Raw genomic sequence first — 27923 nt, forward strand, 5'->3', positions numbered from 1 at the left:
TGCAAAATCCACTGTGCTACAGCCCGGAATTCTAGTGTTGTGAAGTAACATGTATTTGGGAACGTCCTGCCTTATCGTCCACTACGCTATTGCGCATCCCATACTATTCATATCAATCATTGCATTCTCGCCATGGCCCCTGTCCCAAGGACATTAAACAATAGAACGTTATATTTGCAGTCAGACCTGTGGGCGTCTCCTCGCCGCTAGCTGAAAACCGAAAGCGCTGTCCTTCGAATTCCTCATTTGCAACATCACGTCGATAAGGCATCTGTGACCGCTTGAAATCACAAATTTATCCATGTAGTGCGGCAGTGTGTGAAAATGGCAACTGGCTTCACTCACAAATGGGACGCCCCGCCCGTCGGTGAACCTCGGTACAGTGCTGCATGAGGGTCCAGCGTTAATCGAGTATTACATTCCACTGACCCTTCACAAATTTGTTCGCGACTGCAAAGATAGTATGTGAAACAATGGGACCATAGCAGAATGAACATATAAACCCATATTTCACTGCCATCGGGATTAAATACATGATTGTAATAGCAAGATGCCATGCGTCACATTGCAGCGTTGTGTGCGGGACGTGCTCGCCCAAAGGGGATTGCAGCTGGCACAGGTGGAATGAATCACCACAGGTGGAGGCTATACAGCCTGAAAACACATAAATTGCACACCCAACCCCCTCCCACAACCACACCCACTCCAAAATGCTACCGGCAGGACTAGCGATGTTGGCCCTGGGGGACCTGATAGCACTGCAAGTACTCCAACTTCAAGAAGAAGACGAACACCAACTACTACAACAACCGGCCGCACAGAGGAGACGCAGGAGGAGGAGGAGGGCAAGGCAGGGCCAGCAAGGCCCACCAGCACAGCCACTACCACCACGCAGGCAGCCCGCAATCCCACGCCTCCGAGCTCATCCGTTCAACCTCACTGCTGAGCAGATCCACACCCTCTACCGTTTGGACGGGGACACCATAACCGCCATTGTGAACATGACACACGCTGACCTTGTCAGCATGATAGATAGCCCAACCGCCATCCCACCCCTACTGAAGGTGGTGTCTGTACTCCACTTCCTGGCCACAGGCACCTACCAGCACACAGTCGGACAGTTGCATGGCATTTCACAGCCACTGTTGTCACGGACACTATCGCAAGTGCTCGATGCCCTCCTGAAGCACGCAGACGACTACATCTCTTTACCACGCTCGGAGCAGGAGATTACAAACACAAAAGTTGGATTCCATGCACTGGTCGGCATACCGGGTTGCATTGGTGCCATCGACTGCACCCATGTGGAATTGGTTGTCCCACATGCCATGGAGGCCCAGTACCGCAACCGGAAACAATATCATTCTCTTAATGTACAGATGGTGTGTGACTCCAACAGGATCTTTACACATTGTTGTGCCCGATTTCCTGGATCAACCCATGATTCTATGGTCTTGAGGAACTCTACAATACCACGCTACATGGAGCGACACGCAGGGAACAGATCCTGGCTACTCGGTGAGTCTCATTTCATGCATGATAATGTGGGGTATGTGATGCGGCAATGACCTGGCAGGAAGGGGGGGATGCGTACGTAGCAATGTCATTCCACAAACATCCTTTATTGTCCACATACAGGTGATGCCAGGTATCCACTGAAGGGATGGCTCCTTACACCACTCCGGAACCCACAGAACCAGCATGAGGAGGACTACAACCATGCCCACTCACGTACCCGTGTAGTCATTGAACAGGCATTCGGCCTACTGAAGGCTCGTTTCCGCTGCCTCAGCAGGTCTGGCGGGGCACTCCTGTACCGTCATGAGAAGGTTGCAAAGATGGTCATGGCATGTGTCATGCTACACAACATGTGCGTACGTAGAAATGTGCCCATGCCCCCTGACGCAGAACTGCAAGCACCTGAAGATGGTCATGATGAGGGTGGGGATGTGGCAGCACCTCAAGGAGTCCGCGAGGCACAGGAGGCCCGTGAAATTCGTCAGAATATCATAGATTCATGCTTCTAGCACTCACGCCTGGTGGCTGATACATGGACACGGGACTTGTGGCACTGTGTGTGTCTGGAACATGCACAATGTGGACTGTACGCCAATAAAGGCCTCGTACACAAAGATCAATGTCCACACATCTCATTGGGTGATTATGTAATGTTTATAGCATATGTGAAATTATATTACACACCCCATCGACCCGCCACCCAAGAAAGCCCAACACCCCCCCTCCACCCTCCTACCTCCCCCCCGAACACCAGTGTCCAAAGATGCTCATTGTCAGTGGGCAGACGCTATTGCAAGCCCCCTCTCCGGGTATCAGGGGCACCCCTGCCTGTGGAGCGCAGGTTCCTCCCAGATCTACGTTGGGGGCTGCCCTGGACGGAACTTGCAACGGATGATGTCTCTGCCTGCTCACGTCCATGCATGTCCCTAAGGGTTTGTGAGAGCTCAGTGAGCACACGGCGCACAGCGGCAAGTTCACCACATACGTCTTTGGACGTCGCATGCAGTTCCCCCCTCAGGCTCTCGGTGCTTCTCTCCATTTGTACCCTTAGTGTCTCTGTACTTCTCTCCATTTGTACCCTTAGTGTCTCTGTACTTCTCTCCATTTGTGCCCTAAGTGTCCCAGTAGATGTTTCTATGACTGCCTTAGAACCCCCACATTCATCAGCATGCTCCTTGAGGAGCGTGGTCAGTTGCTGCTGTTGCACGATCACCTGGTCGAGGGACTGTTGCCTCTGCTGGGCCATGGCCATTTGCGGTGGTGTCACAGAGGGGCTGATCACCTCATGTTGCCTTGCCACAGGGCTTGTGGGGGATGGCCAGTCGTCGTCTTGTGGGTGCCCCTGCGTGGTATCCTCATGGTGTACGGGATGAAACAAACAGGGGGATTGAGACAGGTCATGGATGGGTCCTACATCGACAGCACCGTTTTCTGTGTCGGAGCATGCTGCCATTAATGCAGTGTCACCTATGGTGCTGCTGCCACCAGAAGCAGTGCCTTCTGTGGCATCCATTGGGGGACCTGTGGTGCTGCTGTTGTGGGCATGCTGGCTGCTGGGGTGCCTGTTGAAGTCCCCTCCTGTGTGCTGCCACTTGATTTGTGCTGCTGCCGTGTCTTGATCCGTGCAGCTGAGGTGGAGGGTCTTTGGCCGTTGGTCTTGGCCCTCTTTGCAGGTGTACTGGTAGGAGTGTCCTGGAGCTCGTCGTTTGAATCGGACCCTGTGGTGGAGTAAAGGAGGGCGAGCGTTATTTATGGGTCTGTGGAAATTGGAATGGCAATGTATCACATGCATTGGGGTGGTACCTGAGGGTGATTTGGGTCAGGGCCTTGGAGGTGGTTTCATTTTTGTGTGGATTGAGGATGCAGTTGTTTTGCAGCCTGCAGTTAGGGTGTGCATGCTGCACGTGTAGAGGGTGTTTTTAGGATTTTTAATTATTTATGTATTTAATGTGAGTTTTAAAGTGCGCTATCAGGCCAATGTATGTGGACGTTCTCCTGGACATGTGTTTCTGTTGCACTATGTGGACACATGGTACTTCACATGATTGGACATTGTGGATTTAGCATTGTTTTATTTGGCCCATCTACCTGATTCTTCGGATGTCTGCACTCCTTTCTCCATCCCTCCGACTCCCTCTATACTCTCCATTCCAATGGTGGAGGCACAGATTTCTTCCCAGGGGGTCAACTTGATGGGTGATTCCGATCCTCCCCCGGTAGCTGTGGCAATGTTACGGTTGGCTGAAAGTATGCTCCGTACGCGTATCCGCAAGTCGTCCCATCGCTTTCTGCATTGCTGTGGGTTGCGGGGTGCGGTCCCCACCGCACTTACCCGCTGTGCCACCAGGGCCCATATGGCCTTCTTGTTCGCAAGTGCCGTCCTGGTCATTTGCGTCGAGAAGACGACGGCAGCATTCTCCTGGAGGGTCTCTGTGAGCATGGTGAGTTCCTCATGGGAGAAGTGGACCTGCCGCTTGCGGTCGCACGCTTTTTTAGCAACCTTTGCCATTTTGATTGTTTTAACTAGGGTGGCTAACGGGTTGGGATGTGTCTCAGGGTCGGATTTTTAATGGTTGTGTTGGGATTCTGATTTTATAGGTGTACGGCGTGCTGTTTCCCGTTCCGGCCCCATGTTTTTACTTCCGTTTCCGTATATTTACGATCACCGTATTTTGCGATTACCGCTCATTACGGTGACCGCTATGATGGGTGGCGGAATTGCACCTAGGGCGCCGTACGACGGCGGTGAGGGGCGTTTTGGGGACATTTCCGCCATCGCGGACTTTGCACTTCCGCCATGGCGTAATGCTCGTGCCCGATGGGTCGGAATTAGCCGCACTTTACTCCATCGTGCAATGGCGGAAACGCTATTTACGCTATGGCGGTCAGGTCAGTTACTTTCCGCCAGGGTCGTAATGATGGCCACTGTCACGCTATCAATAGAAACACATTTGGACTCATTCACAGGATGCTGGCAGTCATCAGCACTTTTCCGGTCTGTGGTTTTTCAGCATTGTCCTTTGGATCTTATTGACCTTTTATTTAACTTTAATCCATTATCGGTCTCCCTTGCTCACCTACTGCGTGTCTCTTGTAGATACGTATGAAGCAGCTGGTCTACGAAGTACTGTGGTGTGCTTTGAACAGGGCTCAAACAATAACCCATTTCACATATCTTCTTAATGTACAGGAACTTGCTTGTCCCGTCATGGCGCTGAACTAGTTTGACATTGAGTCACTCGTAGAATGTTCATCAGCTCACTGAGACCCTGAGTAGGAAGTATTTGTAATTTCAGAGTGAGGCTGCCCCCTTAAGGTCCCTGAGAAAGGGCCACTGCTGGAAAGATTTTGGAGATTGGCTGCACTGAGGATCCCTTGACAAGGACACTTGGGTTCCCTGATTGGAGACAGTGAACCTGTATGGTACACAGTATACCTTCCCTGCGAAGGAAGTGCAGACGATGGCTCCAGTTCTGAAGGGCTCTTTGGATAGACCATCAGCACGTGTATATAAGTCCAGAGGAATTACATTTGGCAATGATGTTGCTCAGAACACCCAAAGTAGAATCTGGTACAAGGTTGCATTAGTTTCAAAGATGGGTCAACATGTGCTTGAATATGTGTAAGGGGTTCATTTGTTAATGATTGCACCTGGCACTTATGCTTTATTATGAAAAGAAACTACTGTAATGCCAATTTCTAAGATTTGGACCATCCTTTGGCAATTCAGTGGTTTTGTATTAAATAACTAAAGGGACTTTATTTTAACTCTAAAGACTAAATGAAAAAAATGTTTTCAGGCATTTTGCATTCTTTCTTTTCATTTAAAGCAATAGTTTTGTGCTTAGATATTTCAAAAGATTGTGAGAGCTCCTCTACTGAGAACAAACTTGGTTCTTTGGACTGTGTTCCACTCAGGGGAAGCACGTATTCACTGTGCGCAATCCAGCTGGGGGAGGGTGGGGGGGGGGCGTAAACATTGCTGATACGAATATGCATGTGGAGTAATATGTCTCTCTTTCCCACAGGGCGACTCTGGAGGCCCCTTAGCATGCCAGTCTGAGAACACCTGGTATCTAGTTGGTGTCACCAGCTGGGGGGAAGGATGCGCCCGACAAGAACAGCCTGGAGTCTATACGAAAGTGTCTGAATTCACGGACTGGATTCTGCAAACAATGAAGCAGTGTAAGACAATATGTCATAGGCATTTCTAGATGGGCACGACAGAACACACAACATGAAACCACAACATTACCATGAACATGCACGTGTTCACACATTCACACCCTCATGCATGTTCCCATACTGTACTGCAGAGGCGTTGCTGGGAGGTGGAGGGGGGTGGCGCAGGGTGATATATCCCCCAGTCTTTTGGTTTTAGCCCCAGACAGAAGCTCAGGGGCTACAACAAAAAGGCTAGCTATCCCCGAGTCCCTACAGTCCTGACACTAGCGTAGCCTGGATCTTTGCCAGACCTAGCAACATCCCAGCTGTACTGTAATGGTAATGCTTGCAGTGGGTGGGGTACCGTTTCTCTTGCGTCATAGGTGTTACTACATGCTCAGCCATTGAAGGCAGTACCCATTTCTTAGAATGAGTGAAAATGTTGAAATTGAAAATAAATCGTTTTTTTATAGAGGTATTGGCAAAAGAAAGGTTGGTTGCAGAAACTGTTTTGACAGAGAGCTGGTGAAGTGAACTTAAACAAAAATATTAGACACTAATTTAAATTGGAAGTAACTTTCCACATTCTTTTCCCAGGTGAATTTTAAAGTCTATCAGCATGTTCCTTCCCATTCTAATGATAGTCTGGCTGGCTCATTTACCCTCCTGCTCACCAGGCACTGCATTCTGCCAGACACTACCAACTAACAATCCCAACACTGATAGAACGTTCATTTCTAATGGATGCCTTCCTACCACAGATTGCTCACTTCAGATGTATATCGTCCAGTGCCGGCTACTTCGATAACGTTTTCAGCCACCATGTCTGACATGTCTTCAGGGGCAGTATATAAGGAGGCATTCTCACTGCATGGCCTCAATTCCTTTTTTCTGCACATGCAGTATTCTCCTTAGGAATAACACTAGCCATTTCCAAAACATAATGTTTAATGCTAATCCCAAGACTGGCTTCAAGCCCTGTATGGCCTGCTTGAGGAAGATGTCTGTTGCTAACCCATCACATGGTATGCCTTTATTGGCTGGGGCAGAACATGATACATAGGGCTGTGGTTAATACCAGTACATGCATGGACAGGCCCTTTGGGAGCATGCTGCTAACATGTACATCTTCCTCCACAAGTGTTGAAAATTCACCCCTTCCAAGTTTTCTGTGTTGGAGCTATCTTCCAAGATGGCCGGCACTTCGGAGGAGATTGGGTGATGCCAATAACTACAAACATCATGAAGAATAAACATGAAATAAGGGAAGAAAGGGAAAAAAAGGAAGAAGTGGAAGAAGGGAAGACAAGGACGAAGCGGAAGAAGGGGAAGAAGAGGACAAAGGGGGGTCATTATGAGTGAGGCGGTAAGGGGTTAACGGTGCCGGAGCCGTCAACCCCTTACCGCCTCATTACGAGTCTGCTCGCGGGAACCCGCTAAGGATGCCTGGTTTTACCATGCGCCCTTAGCGGGTCCCGCGAGCAGACCAGGGTGGTTAACATGCCCGTTGTTAGCACCCTTCCCATTCCCATTGAGCCCTATGGGGGCTCAAATGGGAATGGGGATGTTCAGGGTCTGGGTTCCCTGAATGGGGAATTACCGGGCCCTCCAAGGTCAGAATGGGCTGGTAATTCCTCATTCAAGGAACCCGTACCCCCTACCTCACAATGACCCCCAACGTTTTGTTTCCCTAACTATCTGCTTGGGAACCTCTCTTCCTACTCATCCTCCCTTAAAGGTACCATTCCACCCTCACTACTCTAAACTGGAGCAGTGGGAGGAATTCAGGCCACAGATGCTGGACATCTTCCCAAGTCCCTAATGCTTGCAGCTGTGGCCACATCTCCGTTGGTGGAGCAAGGGCTCACCGTGCTTGGATAGAGGCACCACTAGAGTTTACTCCAGCTCAGACAGGCCAATTTATTACTTAAATGGGCAAGATCTTTGAGGATCAGGGTGGTCCTATCCCTCAAAGCTTACCACTCTTATATTCAGGAGAGGCCGATGACTTTCTAGGGGAGTTCAAGGACCCAGAGGCTGCCCTGACCAATCTGGCTTCTGAACTTATGGATGGCAGTGGTCTTGACACTGCACTACATCTAGACTTTATGCTGCACGCTTCTTTCTAGCAGATCGTTGCAAAGGCCAGTAGCTTCTTGGGCCTATTGGCTCTAACAAAGCCACTGATACAGTTTCACCGTATGGTGATTCTTGAACATGGCACACTGAAAGAGATCCTTCTGCCTTTTAAAGTGGCAATTGCTGAATGGTGTTGGCTGCATAGTTGAAAACAGCCTTCATTCCAACTGTGGAACATGGTCTTGCCCAAAGTATTATATGGCCCCGCAGGTCCATCAAGCACACACACGAGGGTCTCGTGCGTCAGTCCTCCAAAGTGGAGCCATGATCCCGTTCTTGGCCCCAGATAGGGAAATCAAAATGTCTCTGATGTAATGTGTTTGCATGAGGCAGCCCAGTGTCGAGAGAGGTGTAACCCTCCAGCCCGTGGTCAAACATCATACATTTTGAATGATGAAAATGAGGTGGCCTGTCACATACTACAATCCTTCCTAAACAACCAAACAACCTACTATCACCAGGCTAATGCTACTAGTCAGTGCCCCCTCACAAAACCACCTGCCCACACTAGGCTAAGGCTGCCACTCAGTGTAGCAATCATAGGCAATGCCTCACTACACACACATGAGCCAGGAGAGGGGCAACCAAGAGTGAGAGACCCCTAACATACACGTGAACAATAAGTAAAATCCCATTACATCACAAAGTGCACAAACAACAAACATAAGCCAAAGCACCCATTTCCACATATTGAAACACACCCAGCAGGAACACAGACAACCACCATGTAGAAGCTGCCATAACCACCTCCCACCATCCTACCATGTATGATATTTCCTTGAGTGAATCTGTGCTTGCTGTCTTTTATCATACAGTGAGTGTATTGTAAATTGTCCAGTCATCAGGTTATGTGCAACATGGGGCGTGTGTTGTGGTGTCAGTAGTGGTGCCCATGACTATTTGGTGGTGCACCCTGATGACCTTGTAGAAGATTACAGATTTTGTGGTTTTGATTCAAAGTTGAAGTATGATGCCTTTGAAGAGTGCTCTGACTCACTTGCTGGTTAAGGCTATGCTGCTCAGCCAGCATCTGGCCTTGGTAGTGGTGATTAGTCTTCTGTGGGTAGCACACATTTCCCAGAGATGGGTGAGCATGGATGCAAAGTGGTATACATCACAATGCATACCATCTTTTCTGCTGTGTACTTTGTAGAGGGCGACATCAACTGTCTTCCATGGAATGGCAGGTTAAGGTGGGAGAGTGTGTTTCCTATGGACATGGTGGATGGGTGAGTATGGTGTTGATAATGCATACAAGGATAACACCTTTTCTGGTCTTTGTGTCTACTGTGTACAGTGTTAGTGTGAGTGTGTTTAGAATCCAGTGGAGAACATCATGTAGTTACTTGTGTTTTGCTTTCCCAGGAATGTCCAAGTCACAGTGGAAAATGTTGGTGTGAGTGACACACATTGTAGTTAACATGCCCATGTAGTGAACATTGATAGAGTAGTTCTGCTTCTGTGTTTCTTACATGATGCTGAAGATCATTGTGTCCATTAACTGAGAGCTGGAAGTGGCAGTAGAGTCATGTGAAGGAGTCAACGGTGGTGACATACATTTGGGTGCATGTCCATGAGTCCATGTGAATCCATATGAATGATAGGTAGGCCTTTTGGCCCTCTTTTCTGAACTGTCTATCAATAAAATTCTGTAGCCATTGAGTATGAGGACATCTTGGATGTGTATGGAGGTGGTTGTCATGGAGCTCTCATTTTTGAAGCTGGTGTTGGTCAATACCGCTTAAGCTAGTGCAACTAATGGCTAGTTTATATAGCAATAAATCAGTCAGGGTTAGTCTGATGAAAGAGGGTGCAGTGTCACACCCAATTCAGACTTCTGTGGGCCTTAGACAAGGTTGTGTCTTGGCACCACCCTCTTCAAGTTTTATATCTGTGACCATTGGTCCAAGGCCATCACATTCCCAGCTAAGCAGGTACACGAGAAACTACACAGCATGACATTTGCGGACAATCTGATTCTCTTTGATAAAACTCCTATAGGCCCTCAAAGAAAACTAGATGCATTCTTCACTAATCCATCAGAAATGATCTTTTGATCAATGGAGAAAAATCAAAGATTGTCATGTTCTCTAATAAAACAAAACTAAAAACAATGGTATCGAAGGCGGGAGAACAGTTGTTGGAGAGGGTGGCATTGATATGTTACGTAGACTACAACCTCAAAAACTCCTGGTCATTGGCAGCAAGTACAATCTGTCTTTCTGCCAGATGAAAAGACTGATGTTACATCTATGCAAATTCTCCCACCTTCCGGTGCTATAGTATTAATTGGCAAAAGTGGAACCATCAATTTTGTATGGGCTAGACTCGAGCACCCTTGGTCTGGGTACTTACTCAAACACCATCCAGGGGGTTGTATGGAAAGATACTTTGGGCCTCCCTAAATCTGTTCTGAATTAAAAAATGAGGCATGGGCCTGGTTTAATTTCTCTAAAGGTGAGGATACAATGAAGGCAACTGTCTAACTATTGAAAAATTATGTTTCCACTTGCTAATTCTTTATGCGAAGACTTGGGTCAACTCTTAGCAAATCAGTCCTTACAATCACTAAATGTGATTAGGGTTACTTGCAGGGACATTTTTGGAGACTCTGAACTCCTCATAGGAGGAGCTGATCTCGAGACCATCCTCTACTTAAAAAAACTATTTGCCATTGACTGGTGTCTCATGATCAATGGTTCTTGTCGTCATAAATCCTACAGTGAGTATGGGAAATTTCCCCGAAAAAGAGAGATTCTTCCAAAATTAATTTATTTGTTTCCTAGTAATAAAATACATATAGCATACATACGCTTTCATCTTAATCAGTATCCCACTTTAGAGCGGATATGAATTTTGAATGCAGGGTCCAGGTCACATTGTAGATGATGTGAGGTTACGTCCATTCAAGAAACTTTTAAGCATTTGGTTTTGGATTGTACCCAGTTAGAGGCAGCCAGAACTAAATATTACAGCTAGGTAGTCCCTACTGATTGCAATCACTGGGAGAGGCCTTCTGGACCCATTTGATGTGGAGTGACAGCATATCACTCGTAATAGAACTACATGCTTTCTTGGTAGAGATGTTCAGGAGAATAGATGACATTAGTTAGGAAACATGAACTTGTACAGTGAACACATTTTTAAAAGAATAATAGGAACTACTGACTACATATATTGTTATTTATCTTTTCTTGTTTGATTTTCTTTTGGACTTTTCCTAGATGATTGGATTTGTTTTCTATTTCTTTTCTTTTTCTGTAATGGTGAATGTGAAAGGTTAATTTATTTTTTTTAAAAACAATAACACGAAAAAAGATGGTGGTCAAGTTATGTTTGCCAATCATCTAGGCAATGTGTGCTGTGGTGTTGTTTGCTGGGTGGACATTTGTTTCATGTATTCGTGGATGTTGCAGTGCAGATAAGGTACATGGTGATGTATGGAGTTGCTTGTGAGCACTGTTGTTGGTAATGATTGCTGATGGTCTGTCTGGCTGGACGGAGACCAAGGTGATCACCTGATGGTTGAGGGGCATGGGATCTGGTTGTGGGTACACCTGGTTCAAACTAGACCACACAGGATTTGGCATTTGCCATGTTTTTCCTTCCCTTCAGAGGCCTGGTTGAGACTTGTCCACTGATCTAACATTGAGAAAGGAAAGCAAAGGGCAGAGCCAAGCAGGTGGGTGTTGCAGAGGACACATGATCGGCAGCCACTTGCACCAGTTGTCCACCTGTGCAAAGGATCTTGAGCCCAGCAAGGATAGACACATGTCCTTCAAGGAGCACATAGCAATAATAGGACATAATGCCTTGTAACATATTTTAGTCATAAGGACAATGAACTCCCTCATCTCTGCAAAATACATGAGAACTGCGGTCCAAGCCTTGTTTCACACCCACATGGATGTTGCCAATCTTCTCCTCGAAGGGCATCCTGCAAATAGACTGGCAACCCTGAAATGTGTCCACATGCTGTAATATTGTAATTCAAAGGACTATGCAATTGAGACCGCATCCAACCTTATTGTACAACGTCCGCTCCCGCATAATATACCATTCGGCCCATCAGACATGGGTTTGTAGAGGTCATGCACCCCTTCACCTGAGAATGACTTGGGTAATTGGGGGGAGAAGGCCATACAGGCAAATCTAAAAACTCTGACATTCAAATATATTTCGTCTGAAGGAGCCATCAGGGGTTGTTTCAGAAAATGCTGTTGATTGGTTACAGTGACCCTTATACCCCCTTCCTCTAGGTGATTAGCACAGTTTGCAATTTGTAAAGGGACTGACATGCTTCCAGTGAAATGGAAAATGTGTGTCTTGTGAGGCATGGGCAGGTACTGGTTTGGGGACTGTGACTGCATAGAGTGACAAGGTGGACATGAGGGATTATGCATGGTTTGGCTCAGGGATTATTGGCAGTTTCTTTGACATGTTTGATTTAGATACGTCATGGCAGGATCTTAAGCTTCCCAGGGAATGTAGCAGGTATGATTCCATCAACTCACCCTTCCACACTTTACACAGTAATAATATATTTACTGGGTTTGCAGTGATTGTGTGTACATTTGTGTGGTAAATGTGCTTTGTACATAACAGCTGTTGCCTTGTCACATTGCGCAATTTTGATTTGTTGGAGGAAGCTTGATATGTAGCCTGTGTGTTTGCTTTTGTGGCATGTGATGTGCTCTATGGGATGGACATATGCATCCGTAAGCCTGTGTGGATCCATGTAGTACTGGGTTCTTGAGCTACATTGAAGATGCATAGTACCCTATGTGCCTACATCAGTGGTATTCAAACATAGTGGGCCCAAAGGATGTCAGAGGGGCCCAGGCTCTTTAAAATATAAGCATATTTGCTACTACTTATATTTTCCATTAAAAGCAGACACCTTAATCCTTTTGTAAAGAGTCTGCCCCCACCCCCGGACACCCTTCGAGGTACCCTCGGGGCAAGCCACTAAGTTTGAAGACCACTTACCTACATGGATAGTTTGATTATGTGATTTGTGTGATCATTTGCAGGTGAGGATTCCTCACAGGTGGAGCAGGCTGCACCATGTACCAGCACAGGCCAACAAGCAGTGTCTAGTCAACATCCCTATTGTGTGCATGCAATAGTGAGCAGGCCTGATGACTCTTTCTCCTCAGAGGAAGTTGCCACTGATGTGGATGACATATTTGGCAAACTCCTGTATTGGCCTGAACTCACCACCCAGGAGGAGGTATTCCTCCAGTTTGTGTCTGTGGCTGGATCTTAAGAACAAACCAAGGGTAGCTTGCCCTCAGCTGGATGCATCCGTTATGGGTACCTCAAACATTGGGGAACATGTAAGGCAACAAACACATTTGCCTTGCTCTGGTGTGTCAGCTGCTGGGGTTGGATCACTGTCAGGACCATTGGTGCCTACATCACTGGAGTACTCCATTTTGGGAGGAACCACTCAATGACTTATAGGGTGTCATCCACAGATTGTAATGTTACTACAACAGCACTGGCCATTGTCATCATGCCTGTTCCAGCCATACACATGGGGTGGCTTGGCTGGTAGCCAATGAAACTGGCAGGAGGAGTTGCTGAATGCAAGTGACAGACAAGCACAGATCATGGAGGAGTTGTCTGTGAATATGACCCAGATGGACAATGTTGTAGTATTGGTCACTGAGGTGTTTTGCCAGGAGATTTGCGCAATGTGGGATGACATGCCCCGGGACATGGTGGCATTGAGGGAGGACATTCAACAGGACATGCTTGCCATTAGTGTTTTTTTGCATGCCTTTCTGTCATGTATTTTTGTGGCACTGCATGCTTTGAGTGGGCTCCCAGCACAGGGAGATGTGGACCAGTAACTGGAGACAGGATGGTTTTCATTAACCCCCTTACATGTGGAATTCATGCAATATATTGGGGACCGCCCTGCTGTTATGTTTTCTATGATGGCGAGGTTTGTGATCTTTGGTGCTGTGCTGTGTTGCATGCCTCTCTGTGCTCTTTTCATCCTACTTTTTGCGTTTTCCAGGTGTGTTTGTAATGTGGTCTGCATTGCTACCATATCATATATCAATCATGACCTTATGGAGCTATTTATAAGAAGTATGTTCTATGGCACATGATTTACTCTGGTCACTGACCTGAGCCCATAAGTGTTTATGTTGAGACACAGAGATGGTACTGCAAGACCAGCATAAGGGGTGTAGATGATGTCATTTTGAAACATCTGCCTGGGTTTAAGGCTCCTCACATTGAAGAATAAACTGTTGTGTAAGTGTGATTCGTGGTTATGTAGTATATTTTCCTGTTACATAGCCGGTGTGGCATGGGCATTTGGGTGGCTGAGTTCTTCAAGTGTTGCAGTACATGGCCTCTTGATATATGCATGCTTGTATGTGTGTGCATGCAGGGTGTTCTTGCCGTGCTGTCCTGGTACATTGGAAGAAGTGAAGATGGCATTACATGAGCTCTATATTTAGAGCATGGGTAGTTATTGTGTCTGTCATGGGGTATGTGTGCCATGTATGTATTTCTTGTAATGCTTTATTCTATTTACAGTGAACATTAAAAGCCAAAGAACAGATAAGAGTATTACATAACAACAAAAGACAATCAGCATGCATAAAACAGAGCATTCGTAAACACATCAAAGGTTACATTAAATTAGCAGCAAGTCTATGGGCCTCATTATACGGAATGTGGTAAACCATGGTACTATTAGCAGCATGGTTGCCGCCAGTACCATACCGGTACCACCATGGAGAAAAGGGGAATTACCACCCTATTCCAAGGTTGGCGGGGCGGTAATTCCCCCTTTCTCCATGGCCCTTCCCCATGGGAATGGGGAAGGGGCTAATTACGGTACTGCAAATTGTGGTATAACAATACATGCCCCCAAAAAAAGCACAGTTACATTCACCATTAAGAGAAAGTGTGATGGCCAAAAATAAAATAATAAAACAGCTCTAATTACAATATTTTTGGGCAGCATCTCTAGGCCTTTGCACGATCATTAGATACAGCAAAAGTGAGACACCACAAACAAAGAGCACTAATGCACGCTTCTCCAGGTGGGCACTGCAATGCACACGTTGCAAACGTGTATGCAACAGAAAAACAGGGGGAAACTGTGGTTAGACAAAGGTAGCACGTATTTCCTACAAAAACATTAAATTCAGAAAAACCAGCACCAACGTTTCGCTGTATACCACAGCTCAAGCACGGTCACAAAGGTTCAAATAGGACTAACATATCAATCCTATGGGTAACAAACTACATTACCCATGTTTACAGTGCAAATTCACAGTGTAACTTTGAGAATTAAAAAAAATAAAAATGTTCACAAGCATAACAATACATGCCCCAATTAAAGTGCATAGTGCGTTTAAAATCCAATTGTGCCAAGCGAAATTAAATGGAACAATAGAACATGTAGACAAATCCTGTCATAGTGACATTGATTATTAGTTCATTAGTTAGTCTCACTTGGCACAATAAAAAAACATTATTCCCCTAAAAAGTGAATGTGCATGTACTGAATAAAGTGCAAAGTGAAGTTAAAATGTCAACATTTAAAGTGAAATAAAGGGAAAGGAAGAAGAATGAACCTTATTACATACATACTAAGGGTCACAAAGAACAACAATTGCTAATTATTTTAAGTGAATAGAGGTAGAACCATATATATGTAAGGTATTGCAGTGCCCGGCAAAGGAACAAAAAGTGAGTTTCGTCCTCTTTAGCATTACCACACAGGTGACAACTGGCAACCCCCTCACCAGACCAATTCTTAGTGAAGTTGTTTATTTGAAGGATTCACAGCTGTCGTGTTACATACAGGCTTCTCTCCAGCGGTTTAGGGATCAAAGACGAATATTGTTCAAGGCCTAATGTGGTTTTATTACACAGGTATTTAGCGAATGTACTCTTTGGTTTGTTTAATCGAAAATAATCCATCAGAATCCTGTCTGAATAAAAGGTCTTAAGTATCTGAAAGTCAGTCTCAACCAATGATTCTGGATTGGACCAGAAAGAGCTCAGTCCAATCTTGCGCAGTACAGCCATCACGTGCATAAACCAGGCTAAGACATCTTTAATTTCCCATGTATATGCCTCCAGCTCTGGTCGCGACCAAAGCTTACTCCAAAGTTGGACTGGTTTTACCTGTGTATGGTTATCAATGCTGGTCTGTCCCAACTTCAAGTTAATTGCTATACGCAAGATGCTAAGGGGTAAACATAGAGGCTTTTTGAGAAATTAATTTTCACCAGCCTTAAGTCTAATGTGTCCATGGGACCCCCATAGTCCAGCAGGATACAAAGATGCTGAGCGGACTTGAGCCCTCTAAACTTCCAGGGTTGCTTTATTGGCCATATTGCCAAATTATTTGGCGAAGCCTCATAGCGCACCGGCTTGCCTATTTTAAATTAAATTACTTTTTTGGAGTTGAATGTTCCAGGATCATGTAATATTCATTCATACCCCCAAATAATCAGTGAATTCAACATTTGCTAATTTAGCGCCATCTACCTCAATGACTATTGGGGGAACTCGTTTTTCGGAACAGGTAATTATTTTTGTTTTTGATGCATTTATGATCAGCTACTTTGTACTACATAATGATACAAATTCATAAAAAATGTGGTTAGGCCTTGACGGGGCATGGATAGTAAAACAGCATAATCTGTGAAAAGAAGGATATTCATATGATTGTTTCCTATAAAGGGGGCATTGCCTTTAAATCCCAACAATGATATGGCAATACCATTGATGAAGAATGTGACAAGATAAGGGCCATTACACACCCCTGTCTCACCCCTTTCGTGACCGGAATCCATCAGTTAATTCACCTTCTTGTTCCCATCTGACTGTAGCTTTGTTTGAAGTGTAAAGTGATTTAATGCACGTAACTAGCGGTGGTGGGAGACCCAACTCGTACAGCATGTTCCATAAGAGTTTGAGGTCTACATTGTCAATAGTGGCTTTCAGATCGATAAATGCCATGTAGAGTGGCAATGCCTTTTGAAAGACATTTCTTTGACTAATCAGTACAAGTCGAAAGGCTTGTTTGTCAGTACCTATGCCCCTGCCGCTGCAGAAGCCTTGTGTTTTGTAAGTTTGTGTCCTGTACAGGCAAATGATCTTGTAATGTGCTTTCTGTTATTTTGGACAGAATAATTGTCCCTCCTGGACGAGCTTTCTCAGTGTATTGTGTTAGACAGGTATTACCCTCTCTCATATCGAAAGCCATCATAGATGGGGGTTTGAAGGGTGTTCACAAAACAAAGTGTGGTTCATGCAAAATATGCAACGACCGCATGGTTACTTTGTTTGTTTGTGTGTTTGTTTATTTGTTATGCGCAACAGACCCGTAAGTAAAAGGGCACAGCAGTATGAAGATGCAAAGCTTACATAGTTACAAAATATACAACAGGTACAGAACTTACATAAATACAAAATATACAGAAATAAGATGGCCTATATAGTTACAAAAATAAGCCATAGACAGTGTGCACAAATGCAAATCGCAGAGTAATACCCTCCGTATATCACTAGGGCTCACAAGTGAGCTAGATTAATGGACATATCCTAACGGGTAGGAGGCTAGAGGTCTGTAGCGATAATGTGTTTTATAAAAAAAATTCTGAAATGACGGTAAGGTTGGTCAGCTCTCAGGTTTTGTGGCAGAGAGTTCCAACGTTTAGCAGCCTTTACAGGGAAACTATTACCACCGATAATGGTAAGCTTGTATTTAGGTATGGTCAGGCAATTAGCATTACCAGCTCTGGTTAGTCTATGAGAAATTCTTCTCAGAAGTTTGTCTGTAAGGTAACTAGGGGCAGCGTTATTAAGATAATGGGCCTCATTACACGGTAGGCGGAGGACCAAGGTGCTATTAGCACCTTGGTCCATGCCAGTAAAATACTGGCACCGCCTTGGAGGAAAAGAGGAATTACCGCCCTATTCCAAGGTTGGCGGGGCGGAAATTCCCCCTTCCCCCATTGCCCTTCCCCATTCCCATTTTTGCCCCATGGGGCTCAATGGGAATGGGGAAGGCGCTAATTACGGTGCCGCAAATTGCGGTACCGTAATTAGCACCCGGTCCCTTTGCGGGTTGGTTTTTAACGCCTGCTAAACAGCAGGTGTTTAAGTACCAACCCGCAAAGGGACCTCGTAGTAAGGCAGTAAGGGTTTACCAGTACCGGTGCCCTTACCGGTACCGGTAAACCCTTACCGCCGTCCGTGTAATGAGGCCCAATGTCTTTAACTATATTTTATTGGCCCTGGATAGCCATTTGTGATGGCGTCTGAGGGAGGAAATGTGGGTTCTTTTGTTTATGCCTAAGGCTGCTCTTAAAGCATTAGTTTGAAATGTTTGTAGCTTTATGGTAGTCATTGTATTAGCACTACTGTATAGAGCATTACAGTAATCAATTCTGGAGAGTATTAATGCTCTAGTCAAGATCAAGCAGCTGTCATCAGAGAGGAATGGCATGCCAGGTCTGAGTAGCTTGCACGTGTAGGCTGTGGAAGAGGTCAGGGATTTGATCTGTTTATGAAAAGACAATGTGGAGTCCATGTAGAAGCCAAGGGTATTTACCTCCTTGGAGACTTTAATGGAATTCCCGTCAATGTTGAATGAAGAACATTTCTGGCCTAGATTTTTGATGTTAGCCTGTGAACCCAGAATTATCAACTCAGTCTTATCATCGTTCAAACGTAGGCCATGAGTGGCCATCCATGCTTGAATGATAAGATATAAGATATATGATACTTTGTTCACCAACCCCGTGTCCTTGCTATGATCCCCAGAAAGCGGGAAAAGAATCTGGGTATCATCTGCGTAATTGTTGTAGGTAATACCCAGATGGTCCAGATCGTCGAACAAGGGTTTAGTGAAGATGTTGTGTAGAGTTGGTGAGACGCAGGAGCCTTGAGGAACACCACACAGGATAGGTGTTGGGTCTGCAGCTGCCGAGGGAGAGAATACTCTAATGGTTGTCACGCTCAGGAAGGATTCAATCCATTTGATGGCTTCCGGGGAGAAGTGGGCAGCAGAGTCGAGGTGTCGGCAGAGGACCTTGTGATTGACCAGATCAAATGCAGCTGAGAGATCAAGTAGGAGCAGAAGTACTGACTTCCCTTTGCCTCTCAGCTCGTCTATTTGGGACTTTAAGTCGATTAAGGCTGTTTCCGTTCCGTGTAGAGGGCAGAAGCAGATTGTCTGTTACCTGGGAGTTTATGCAGTTCAAGGTGTTTTTTAATTTGGTTGTAGGCGGCTTTATCCAATATTTTGAGTAAAAATGGGACTGTGGTAATTGGCTGGTAATTGGTGGTGATGAGAGGGTCTAAGGTCTGTTTCTTGAGGAGGGGGAGCATCCAAGACTGTTTAAGGTTGACAGGGATAGTGCCTGTGGCAAAGGAAGCATTAATCAGCTTGGTGATAAATGGGTATAAATCTCTGGCAGCATCTTTTATTAGTTGTGTTGAGCAGATGTCACCTTGGCAGTTAGAGGGCTTCAGTGACAGGATGTTTTTTTCTTCATCCAGGGTAGACACTTTGGAAAAATTGAAAATATTATTGTATGCCGGTAGTGAAGCACTAGGCATGGGGATATTAGACGAATGATGAAGGTTCAGTACTTCTTTCCTTTGCTGAATTTTATTTTGGAGCATATCAATTTTATTAGCTACAGCATGTTGGATGTCTGTACACCAAGATTTGTCTTTAGTATAGGTGTCAGGTGTAGCTATTGGGGACTCTAATTCTTTAAGTATGGAGAAGAGTTCTTTGATACTGGAATTGGAATTGGCGATACGCTCATCATAAGAGTTACGTTTTGCCCGGCAAACGTCCTTCTTATAATATGATGAGAGTGAGGTTAATTTAGCTTTATTCTCACTGGAAGGGCAAAGTCTCCAATTAGTTTCACTTTTTCTTTTTAGGATGCTAAGGTCTTTGAGTTGTGGTGTAAACCATTTGTTTAAGTGGGACATAGGTTTGCTGGGTCTAAGTTTGAGAGGGGCCATTCTGTGGTGAGCATAATATTTTTGAATTCATGAACTATGATGCTAGGATCAAGATTTTCTGATAATGCATTAAGGGTGGGAAGGATAGCAGGGATCATTTTCTCTAATGTGATACTTTTTTTTATTTCTAGTTAAGCATGGATGTGCTGATGGAAGAGCGAGTAGGATGGGTCTTGTGGTAGATAGGTAGAAGGACACCAGTGAGTGGTCTGTCCAGGGAAGTGGCAGGATGGAAGAGATAGTAACTGTACAGGCTAATATTCTCCCTTTTTGGTGGGTAGGTTTATTAACTTTTTGGGAAAGGCCTAGTGCATTAATTATGTTGACTATATCTTTGGCGTTTTTATCCATTCGGTCGTTAAAGCCCAGGTTGAAGTCCCCTAATAAGAGTATTTGCGGAGAGGTTTTGAGGGTATTAGTAAGTATGTTGTGCAAATCCTCTTAGAAAGTGCCAAGTGGACCAAGCGGTCTATATATTAGGTGAATGGTGAGTGTTTGTGAGTTGTTTATGTGGAATTTGGCAGAGAGATGATTATGACAGATGGATAGGGGCTAGTCTTAGGCAGAGATATGTTTTAGAGATAATGGCAATGCCGCCTCCTCGGGCGCTGTCATGGTCTTGTCTCACTATAGTGTAGCCATCAGGGATAGCTAGCATGAGTGAAGGTCCTGCTGCATTATGGAGCCATGTTTCCGTAATTGCAAGGAAATCCAGATTGCCTTCTGTGATTAGGTCGGCAATGTCAGTGGCGTGAGCGACAAGCAATCTTACATTGAGAAGCACTGCTTTGAGGGGGGGCCTCAGTTGCTATATTGACTGGGGTAGATTTGGGGTAGATTTGTCAGATTTATTATCACATGACTTAGGCTTGTGATTATTAGTCTGGGGGACATTTGTATTGGAGGTGGACAGTGGCAGAGACAGATTTAAAAGACAAGGGGCCTCATTACACGGTAGGCGGTAAGGGTTTACCGGTACCAGTAAGGGCACCGGTACCGGTAAACCCTTACTGCCTTACTACGAGGTCCCTTTGCGGGACCCGACCTTAACGGCTGGTGTAGACCAGCCGTTAAAGTTGGGACCCGCAAAGGGACCTTGGTGCTAATGGGAGTACCGCAATTTGCGGTACCGTAATTAGCCCCTTCCCCATTCCCATTGAGCCCTATGGGGCAAAAATGGGAAGGGCCATGGAGAAAGGTGGAATTTGTAAGAGGATTCAATTAAACACTACAGCTAAGTCAATGCCTAGTCTGGGATACTGAATGGAAACCCTTATTGATATATCTTTATGTCCAGTTCATGCGTTCTGGATGACTACCCTTATATAACACCCCTCTCTTGGAATCCTCCTGACCCCACTGAGCCAAGAAGTAGTTCTGTTTTGCAAGTTAAAGGTTTATTTGATAACTTAAACAATATATATTATATCACGCTTTATAATAAATTAATAATTGGATATCACACTTAATCTGGTATGATAAAGATTAACAACGGAGAATCTGGCACTAGCACACTTCTTTATAATCACTAAGGAGTTGACATGAAATGGATAAGGTAGCACACTGGTAAATAGGGACAGAAGAATAATGTGATAGAGAATGCTTTATAGAGTTCAAACGGATGCAATGTTGAATGAAAGGCAATACAGAAAATACTCAATATGATTTCAGCAAAAGACAATGTAATCACTTTCTTGGACAATTCACCCCCCCTTTTATGCAATGCAAGGAAATGGAAGGAAGGCACACAGTTCTCAGAAATGCAATCAAATGTGATTCAGTTCACCCAGCAACTTAGACTACAGAAGTTTAAAACACAGGCCCAAATGCTTTTAAATGTGCTGGAAATGAAGAAAAAAATATGCTAAAATGCTTTTAATTCCCTCTAGAGGTTCAGGGTGAGTGGTATCTAGTTAATATTAGTCCAGGCTCACTTTAGCAAGTATCTAGGGTGTAACTAGCAGGTTAAACGAATTTTTGGCAACTGAAAGGCAAGCAGCTTCTGTTTTCACACGTGGAGAAATTTGCAAATCGCGGTAAAATGTCAAATCGCGGCTAAATTTGCGAATGCGCCGAGCGCGATTACAGAGGAAATACAAGGACTATCACTATCGATTTGGGGTCCTAGGAAAGCCTAGGATCTCAGCTTCCAGATGAAAGTTACTGCAAGTCTCTAGCACAAACGGTCGCGGAGATATGAGCGATTGAATAAAGGTCGTTTTTCAGATTGAAATTTTAAAGTTCAAAAAGACAAGTGCAGCTTGCAACTAGAAAATGACAAGTGACAGCTTTACAAATGACAGGTGACAGTTAGGAGACAGTTCTACTTAGATTAAAATAGGATTGGATTATATTATTTTAACTAAGAGATTGGTTCTGCACAGTTTTCTAGGTACTCACACTATATTCTTGAGTGAAATGGGCTTCGCCACGGATCTGGTCAGGTTTTAAACTGGACTCTGGTCTCTGCACTTCACAGTGATCTGGGTCAGCTCTCTCTGCTGGTCTGGTCTGGGTCTCTGGTTCTGCTAACAGTGATCTGGGTCTGCTCTCTCTCTGGATTCTGAAGATTGATGGATGTAAAGTATGGATTTTCCCGGCAGAGCTTCCAGCTGCAAATGGATTTGAAAGTCCCTATCTGTCCTGTCTCTCTGCTTTTATGTGTTTTGAAAATGGGTGTGTGTGAGCAGCATCACTAGCCAGCCCCTCTCCACTTGTCATTGGCCACTTCATCCGCTTCCACTTGATTGGGGGAATGAAATGAAGTGTCATCATGATGAGGTCTGTTTATGATACAGAGAACCCACCCCTGTCAACTTTACACACAATCTATATTTGCTCAAAAAACATATTTGCACAGGTACACATTTGTTTAAAATTACATGCACCCTTCACATATCACAGGAGGTATCCGCTGTTCAAACTCTGCTCTTCCTGGGAGCTTGCATTCAAAAATGGCACATATTTCACTTTTTAACTGGTTTCGCAATTTCGGACATTAACCCAAATTTACACACATGTGCGCAAGGAGTATGGACATTAGTTGATGAAGTGTCAGATTTTTCACATGCACACATTTTGAGTAATATCCTCTTTTCCGCTAAAACCCCCCTGAACATGCCACCGGTTCTAAAAACCTCTTAAAATGTGGGCAGAAAAATCACAAGAATTATGGTGTCATTTATACAATTTTCACATGTCCGCTCTATGAGTTATTCATCTTTTTAGAGTTATGTTCTGGCCCCAAAGGGGTGTGGTTTTCCTCCAGCACAAGGTTGAATTTCTGGTTTTTCCAGTTCTGCCAAGCCAGCTTGCTCTCACAGGCAGTGCCCCTCCCCTGTGCTTCCAGGAGAAATCTCCATTTACGACTCCCGCCATAAAACATTTGCCTGAGTCAAGACAGGGCTTTGTTCAATTTCCTGCAGAGCCCAGGTAATTCAATCAGGGAAGTGTCATATCCCTTTTGGTGTGAGCAGCAAAAGGGCAGCTAGGCCTGGGAACACAGCTGTGACTCAAGTTTCACTCCTGATGGGGGTAGTTGCCAGGCAAATTGGAATGTCTTTAAGCCAGTTTCAGATAAAATGTCACTTTTTGTTCCCCAGTTTCTGCATTCAAATAAAACTAAACATTTTCACATATGCAGCTAGAATGCTGATTCTAAGTTTAAAACTATGACATTTAAACAATTGCAACCTATGTGACACTCAAAGTAGGTCACTCATTTCTTTTAAACATTTAGATTTTTTAGTGTCTTTCAGTCCAAACTTACTTAAACTGCTGAAATCCACAGCTCAGCCAGTCTTGTTATAAACCTTCAAGTCACTTCAGAATATAACTTTACATTGGATCCACCTCTCAGTAAGTCTTTCTTTGGCTTGCTTTGGGTTCATTTATTCAGTTTTCTACAAAATCTGGTGGTTTTAAAACGCCGGCTTTTGGATAGTGGTGAGTACTGGTACTGCACCCCTTTTTGGGATGTAAGAAAATGAATTCCCAACAGTTATGGGTTTGCTTTTGGCAATCAGCATTGCCATTCCCAATGGTTTCAGACTACTGTGTGGGTAGTCCAATGGTGGTTTTAGGCAGTGTCCTTCTGTGCCCATAACATCGGCAAAAATGGGTGGCCGCCTATTCTTCATGCACTTCCCTGTGCATTTTCTGGGAAACTCTGGCCATCATGATGTTTTCCATGTCAGTACTGCACAGTTTTGAGGTAGGGCTCGGATGCATGGGTAAATACATCCCACAAATTACCACCCCGCCAAACTTGGAATAGGGTGGTAATTCCCCTTTTCTCCATGGTGGTACCAGTATGGTACCGGCGCCAACCATGGTGCTAATAGCACCATGGTTTACCGCCTACCGTGTAATGAGGCCCAAGGTGTCAGACTAACCTTGATGTTAGTTTTAGGGTTGTTAGTCGGAAGGGATCTTCTCAGAGGTTCATGTAGTTTAGAAAATCCGGCGCGGAGTCTGGCATTTCTGTTGGACGTGGCACAGGGTAGAGAAGCGTATGTTACTGTCACAAGGGCCCTGTTATGTAGAGGTTGGCCTGTGGTAACAGTGTCCGTTGCTATGTTAGTTGAGGTAGGCAGGCTAGGGTCTAAGGTCAGTGCTAGCTGGAGCTGAGCAAAGTGTACTTGACTTCTAGGGTCTGCATACCTGGTAGCAGTCATTGTATAAAACAGTAATGCTAAGATTAACATCTTTCCAATTACGAGGTCAATGAGTATGGTCCAGCACATGGAGGCACCTGGGAGCAACTTTAGGTAAACATTTGTAGATTGGGTAGATTCAACTTTGGCTAAATATTCGCAAATATGCAGATTCAACTTAAATAAATGTTCACAGGAGTAGGCCGATTCAACTTGGCTAGGAGTTGGCAAGATAGGCAAAATCAACTTTGATAAATGTGCACAAAAATAGGCCGATTCAACTTGGCTAGGGGTTGACAAAATAGGCACAATAAACTTTGCTAAATGTACACAAAGATAGGCAGAATTAGTAATTTGACTCACCAATGACTGTGGTGTATATTGTCAGGGATTTATCCCTGCTACTGTAACTGTTACACGCTCTACACATATATACTCCAAGGGTCATTGGCACATGGACATTAGTGCAGGGTGGAGCAGCCAAGTAATGGAGGGCATTTAAGTGAAAACCTTAGGTACTGCACTTGTATACACATATGGGTCTGGCATAGGGATGAAGTCTTCAATTAGTGCAATCGCAAATATATATGGAGCCACCAGTACATTTAACATCAGGCGGCGTAGCTTGGATAAGCATACTGTACATTGGCAGTAATGACCACATAGCAGTTGTGAGCACATTTCATGGTTGTGTGAAGATAAAAGCAGTGGTCAGGACCGTGACATGATTCACACTTGACTTACTGTAGTGGTGGCCTTGAGCGCAGGTGGGTCACCTGGTCTGGGATTAGCGCAGCATTATACTTGCATTATACAGCATTGCACTTGCATATTGTACAGTAGTGAGCGCAGTGAAAGTGTGACATCGGACAGCCTTACACAATGAAAGAACGGTGGACATGCGTTATTCAAATTGTATGGATAGTGTAGACCTCACTAATTTTCCTAATACAGGGAGCGGGGAATTTATGAAAGTGGGCTCTCGGTGAATCGCGGGCGGTCGAAGGGTTGTATGGTTAGCGGATCAAAGTGCCATGTGCGGGATGGGGCTGAGGACTGTAAAAGTACCTGTATTGTTCACAGTCGTGTTATGTCCTCGGGCATTGTGGGCAACTTTGACCAGGGTTCCTGGCTAACGGCTTGGAAGGCTGTGGACAGGAAGGAGCCTTGGTTCCTTCGGGCCTTTGTGATTGAGGGGTGGCTTACGCCTGCCGGTTCTACATTGATGCATCTGGTAGGGGGCGGTCATCTTGCATGTGGCCTCTCCTTGCACATCATTGGCCCTGATAGGGATAGGGTTGGAGCATTTGGATTTACATATAATCCCTCCTGCATGTTCACAGGTAGTTCACATTGTGTTGCAATGTTGTAGAACACAAAACACGCCAGTATGATCTTCCATACCACTGGTCTGGTTTATAGCAGGATACTGCCCAAGTGATCTATATAGGGAACCGTGATTTGAGCACAGCAAAGGTGTTAATAAAAGTGGGTTAAGAAAAAGTCAGAACAATGTTGATGCCAGGAGACACACCTGGCAGACTCCCTTCTGAATGGGTAACATTTGGATTAGGTATCCTGCAAGGGACCAGTAGACAATGGCTAAATTATTGGTATGCAGAGTGATGATCGCTTTAACCATTGACAGAGGTATTCCGATGGTCACTAGTCTCTCCCACTGTCTTTTGCAGGGGGGAACAGTCAAAGACTGCTTTTAAGTCCACGAAACAGACATAAAGGTTGATCTTCCTAAGAATAAAAAACGCTTGCAGTAATAGATAGAATCTAAAGAGTTGGTCGACTGTAATAAGTCCACATTACAAGCTGGCCTGGTGATTGTCAATAGTATTACATAAACCAATCCAAGTTAGTAGACAAACCAACAATACACTAGCATAAATGTTGACTACAGCATGAAGTAAGGAGACAGACCTGTAGTTTTCCACCTCATTTCTATTGCCTTTTTGAGCACCAGTATTATTTCAGCCTTGGTCCAGGAATTAGGCCTTTGTGAATTGCAATCGGATGTAGCGTCAGGCACAAAAATCCTTTTTTTTGGTGTAAAGTAACTTTTATGGTATGTGAAATGCTTTGTGAATCAGGACCATTATGTTTGTAAGGACTTAACAGCCTTCTGACAGCCTCTCCCATCTATAGAGGCACATGCAAAGTGAAAATAAATGTAATTACATTATTTATGACCAAACTTAAATAAATGTAATCCGAATATTAATAACATTTTCTGTTTTTTGTTGTAGCATCATGAAAAGCTCCCAAAAGAAGAATGACAAACAATCTGAAAACCATGACAAATGGATGCCTAACCTTTTTACGTTTTGGACAACACATATTGGACACCGAAACCAATGTACCATTTGCTGTGGCTGTGTTCTATAACATGTATCTGTTTTTCCCATTTTGAATGATCAGATCAATAAAACCCTTTTCTGAGTATTATCTTATTTTGTTACCTCTGTATTTAATGAATGGCATGCACCTGTGTCTACCTCGTTGAGAGTTTGAGGTACCTGATCAGCTGCATCAAATGAGTTGTAAGGAAGAGCACCTCCCAGGGTTATAGTGTAGAAAATGGAAGACAGGCTTGCTGTGGTGGCATTACAGTACACATTTGGCTGCATAGACACTGTGGGTCTGAGGTGCCTGCAACAATAGAAAAGGAAATAAGAACGACAGAAGATCACCTAACCTTCAGAAACAACTGAAAACCTTATTACTCAAGTCACTGAAACAAGCATAAAAACAGGCACCTCCCACAACTCATGACTGGACCCAAGGCAATCAGTGGGACAGTATGGATACTGGAACTGACAATAAAATAACCGAACACTACTAACTACCTTTGCTCCTCTGCCGCATACTTCCCAGGTACCACACACACCCAAAGGGCTAGCCATACTACACACAAAACACATAAGCCAAACATCCACCACAATAACAAATAACTTGATTGATGACTCCACTGTGTGCTCCAGCTGAGTCATCAAGCGAGTGAGAGGGGAGTTTGGTCTGTATGTGTGTTTGATTGTGTGCATGTATAGGTCTGTGTGCTTATGTGTGGGGAGGTTGCATGTGTTGAGGCGGGAAGGGGGTGGCTGGTGGGGAAATGTGGAGTCCAAGGGGGTTAAACCCCCGATTAACGAGAGAATCAGTGGGAGAAGGTGGTAGTATGTAATATTTCCTAATTTTAAAGCCAACACAAAAACAGCCAAAATAAATCGATCTTTTTTGTGTTCGGGCTTTAAAATGCAGAAATATGACACAGAACCACATATTCCTGTTTCTCCTGGTTCTGCAAGTATTGACAGAAGAGCACAACATCTATCCTATCCCTCTTCCCCCACTAACCTACCACAACCACTTTCTTACAGAGCCATGTGAGCACCTGGAGACCATGCA

General features: G+C 44.7%; 1 protein-coding gene across 2 annotated transcripts in view; it reads left to right on the forward strand.

Moving 5' to 3' along the window:
* LOC138516427 (plasma kallikrein-like) overlaps positions 1-26963 on the forward strand; it is a 451405-nt gene extending 424442 nt beyond the window's left edge. For both annotated transcript variants that reach the window (XM_069631547.1, XM_069631548.1), the window contains 2 exons: positions 5547-5703; positions 26765-26963. In XM_069631547.1, the coding sequence (XP_069487648.1) occupies positions 5547-5703; positions 26765-26772 (165 nt within the window). In that variant the 3' untranslated portion in view covers positions 26773-26963. The remainder of the gene's footprint in view (positions 1-5546; positions 5704-26764) is intronic.
* The last annotated feature ends 960 nt before the right edge of the window (positions 26964-27923 follow it).

The sequence above is a fragment of the Ambystoma mexicanum genome, chromosome 6q, assembly GCF_040938575.1.
Source record: "Ambystoma mexicanum isolate Mex_15411 chromosome 6q, UKY_AmexF1_1, whole genome shotgun sequence".
Classification (NCBI taxonomy): Eukaryota; Metazoa; Chordata; class Amphibia; order Caudata; family Ambystomatidae; genus Ambystoma; species Ambystoma mexicanum.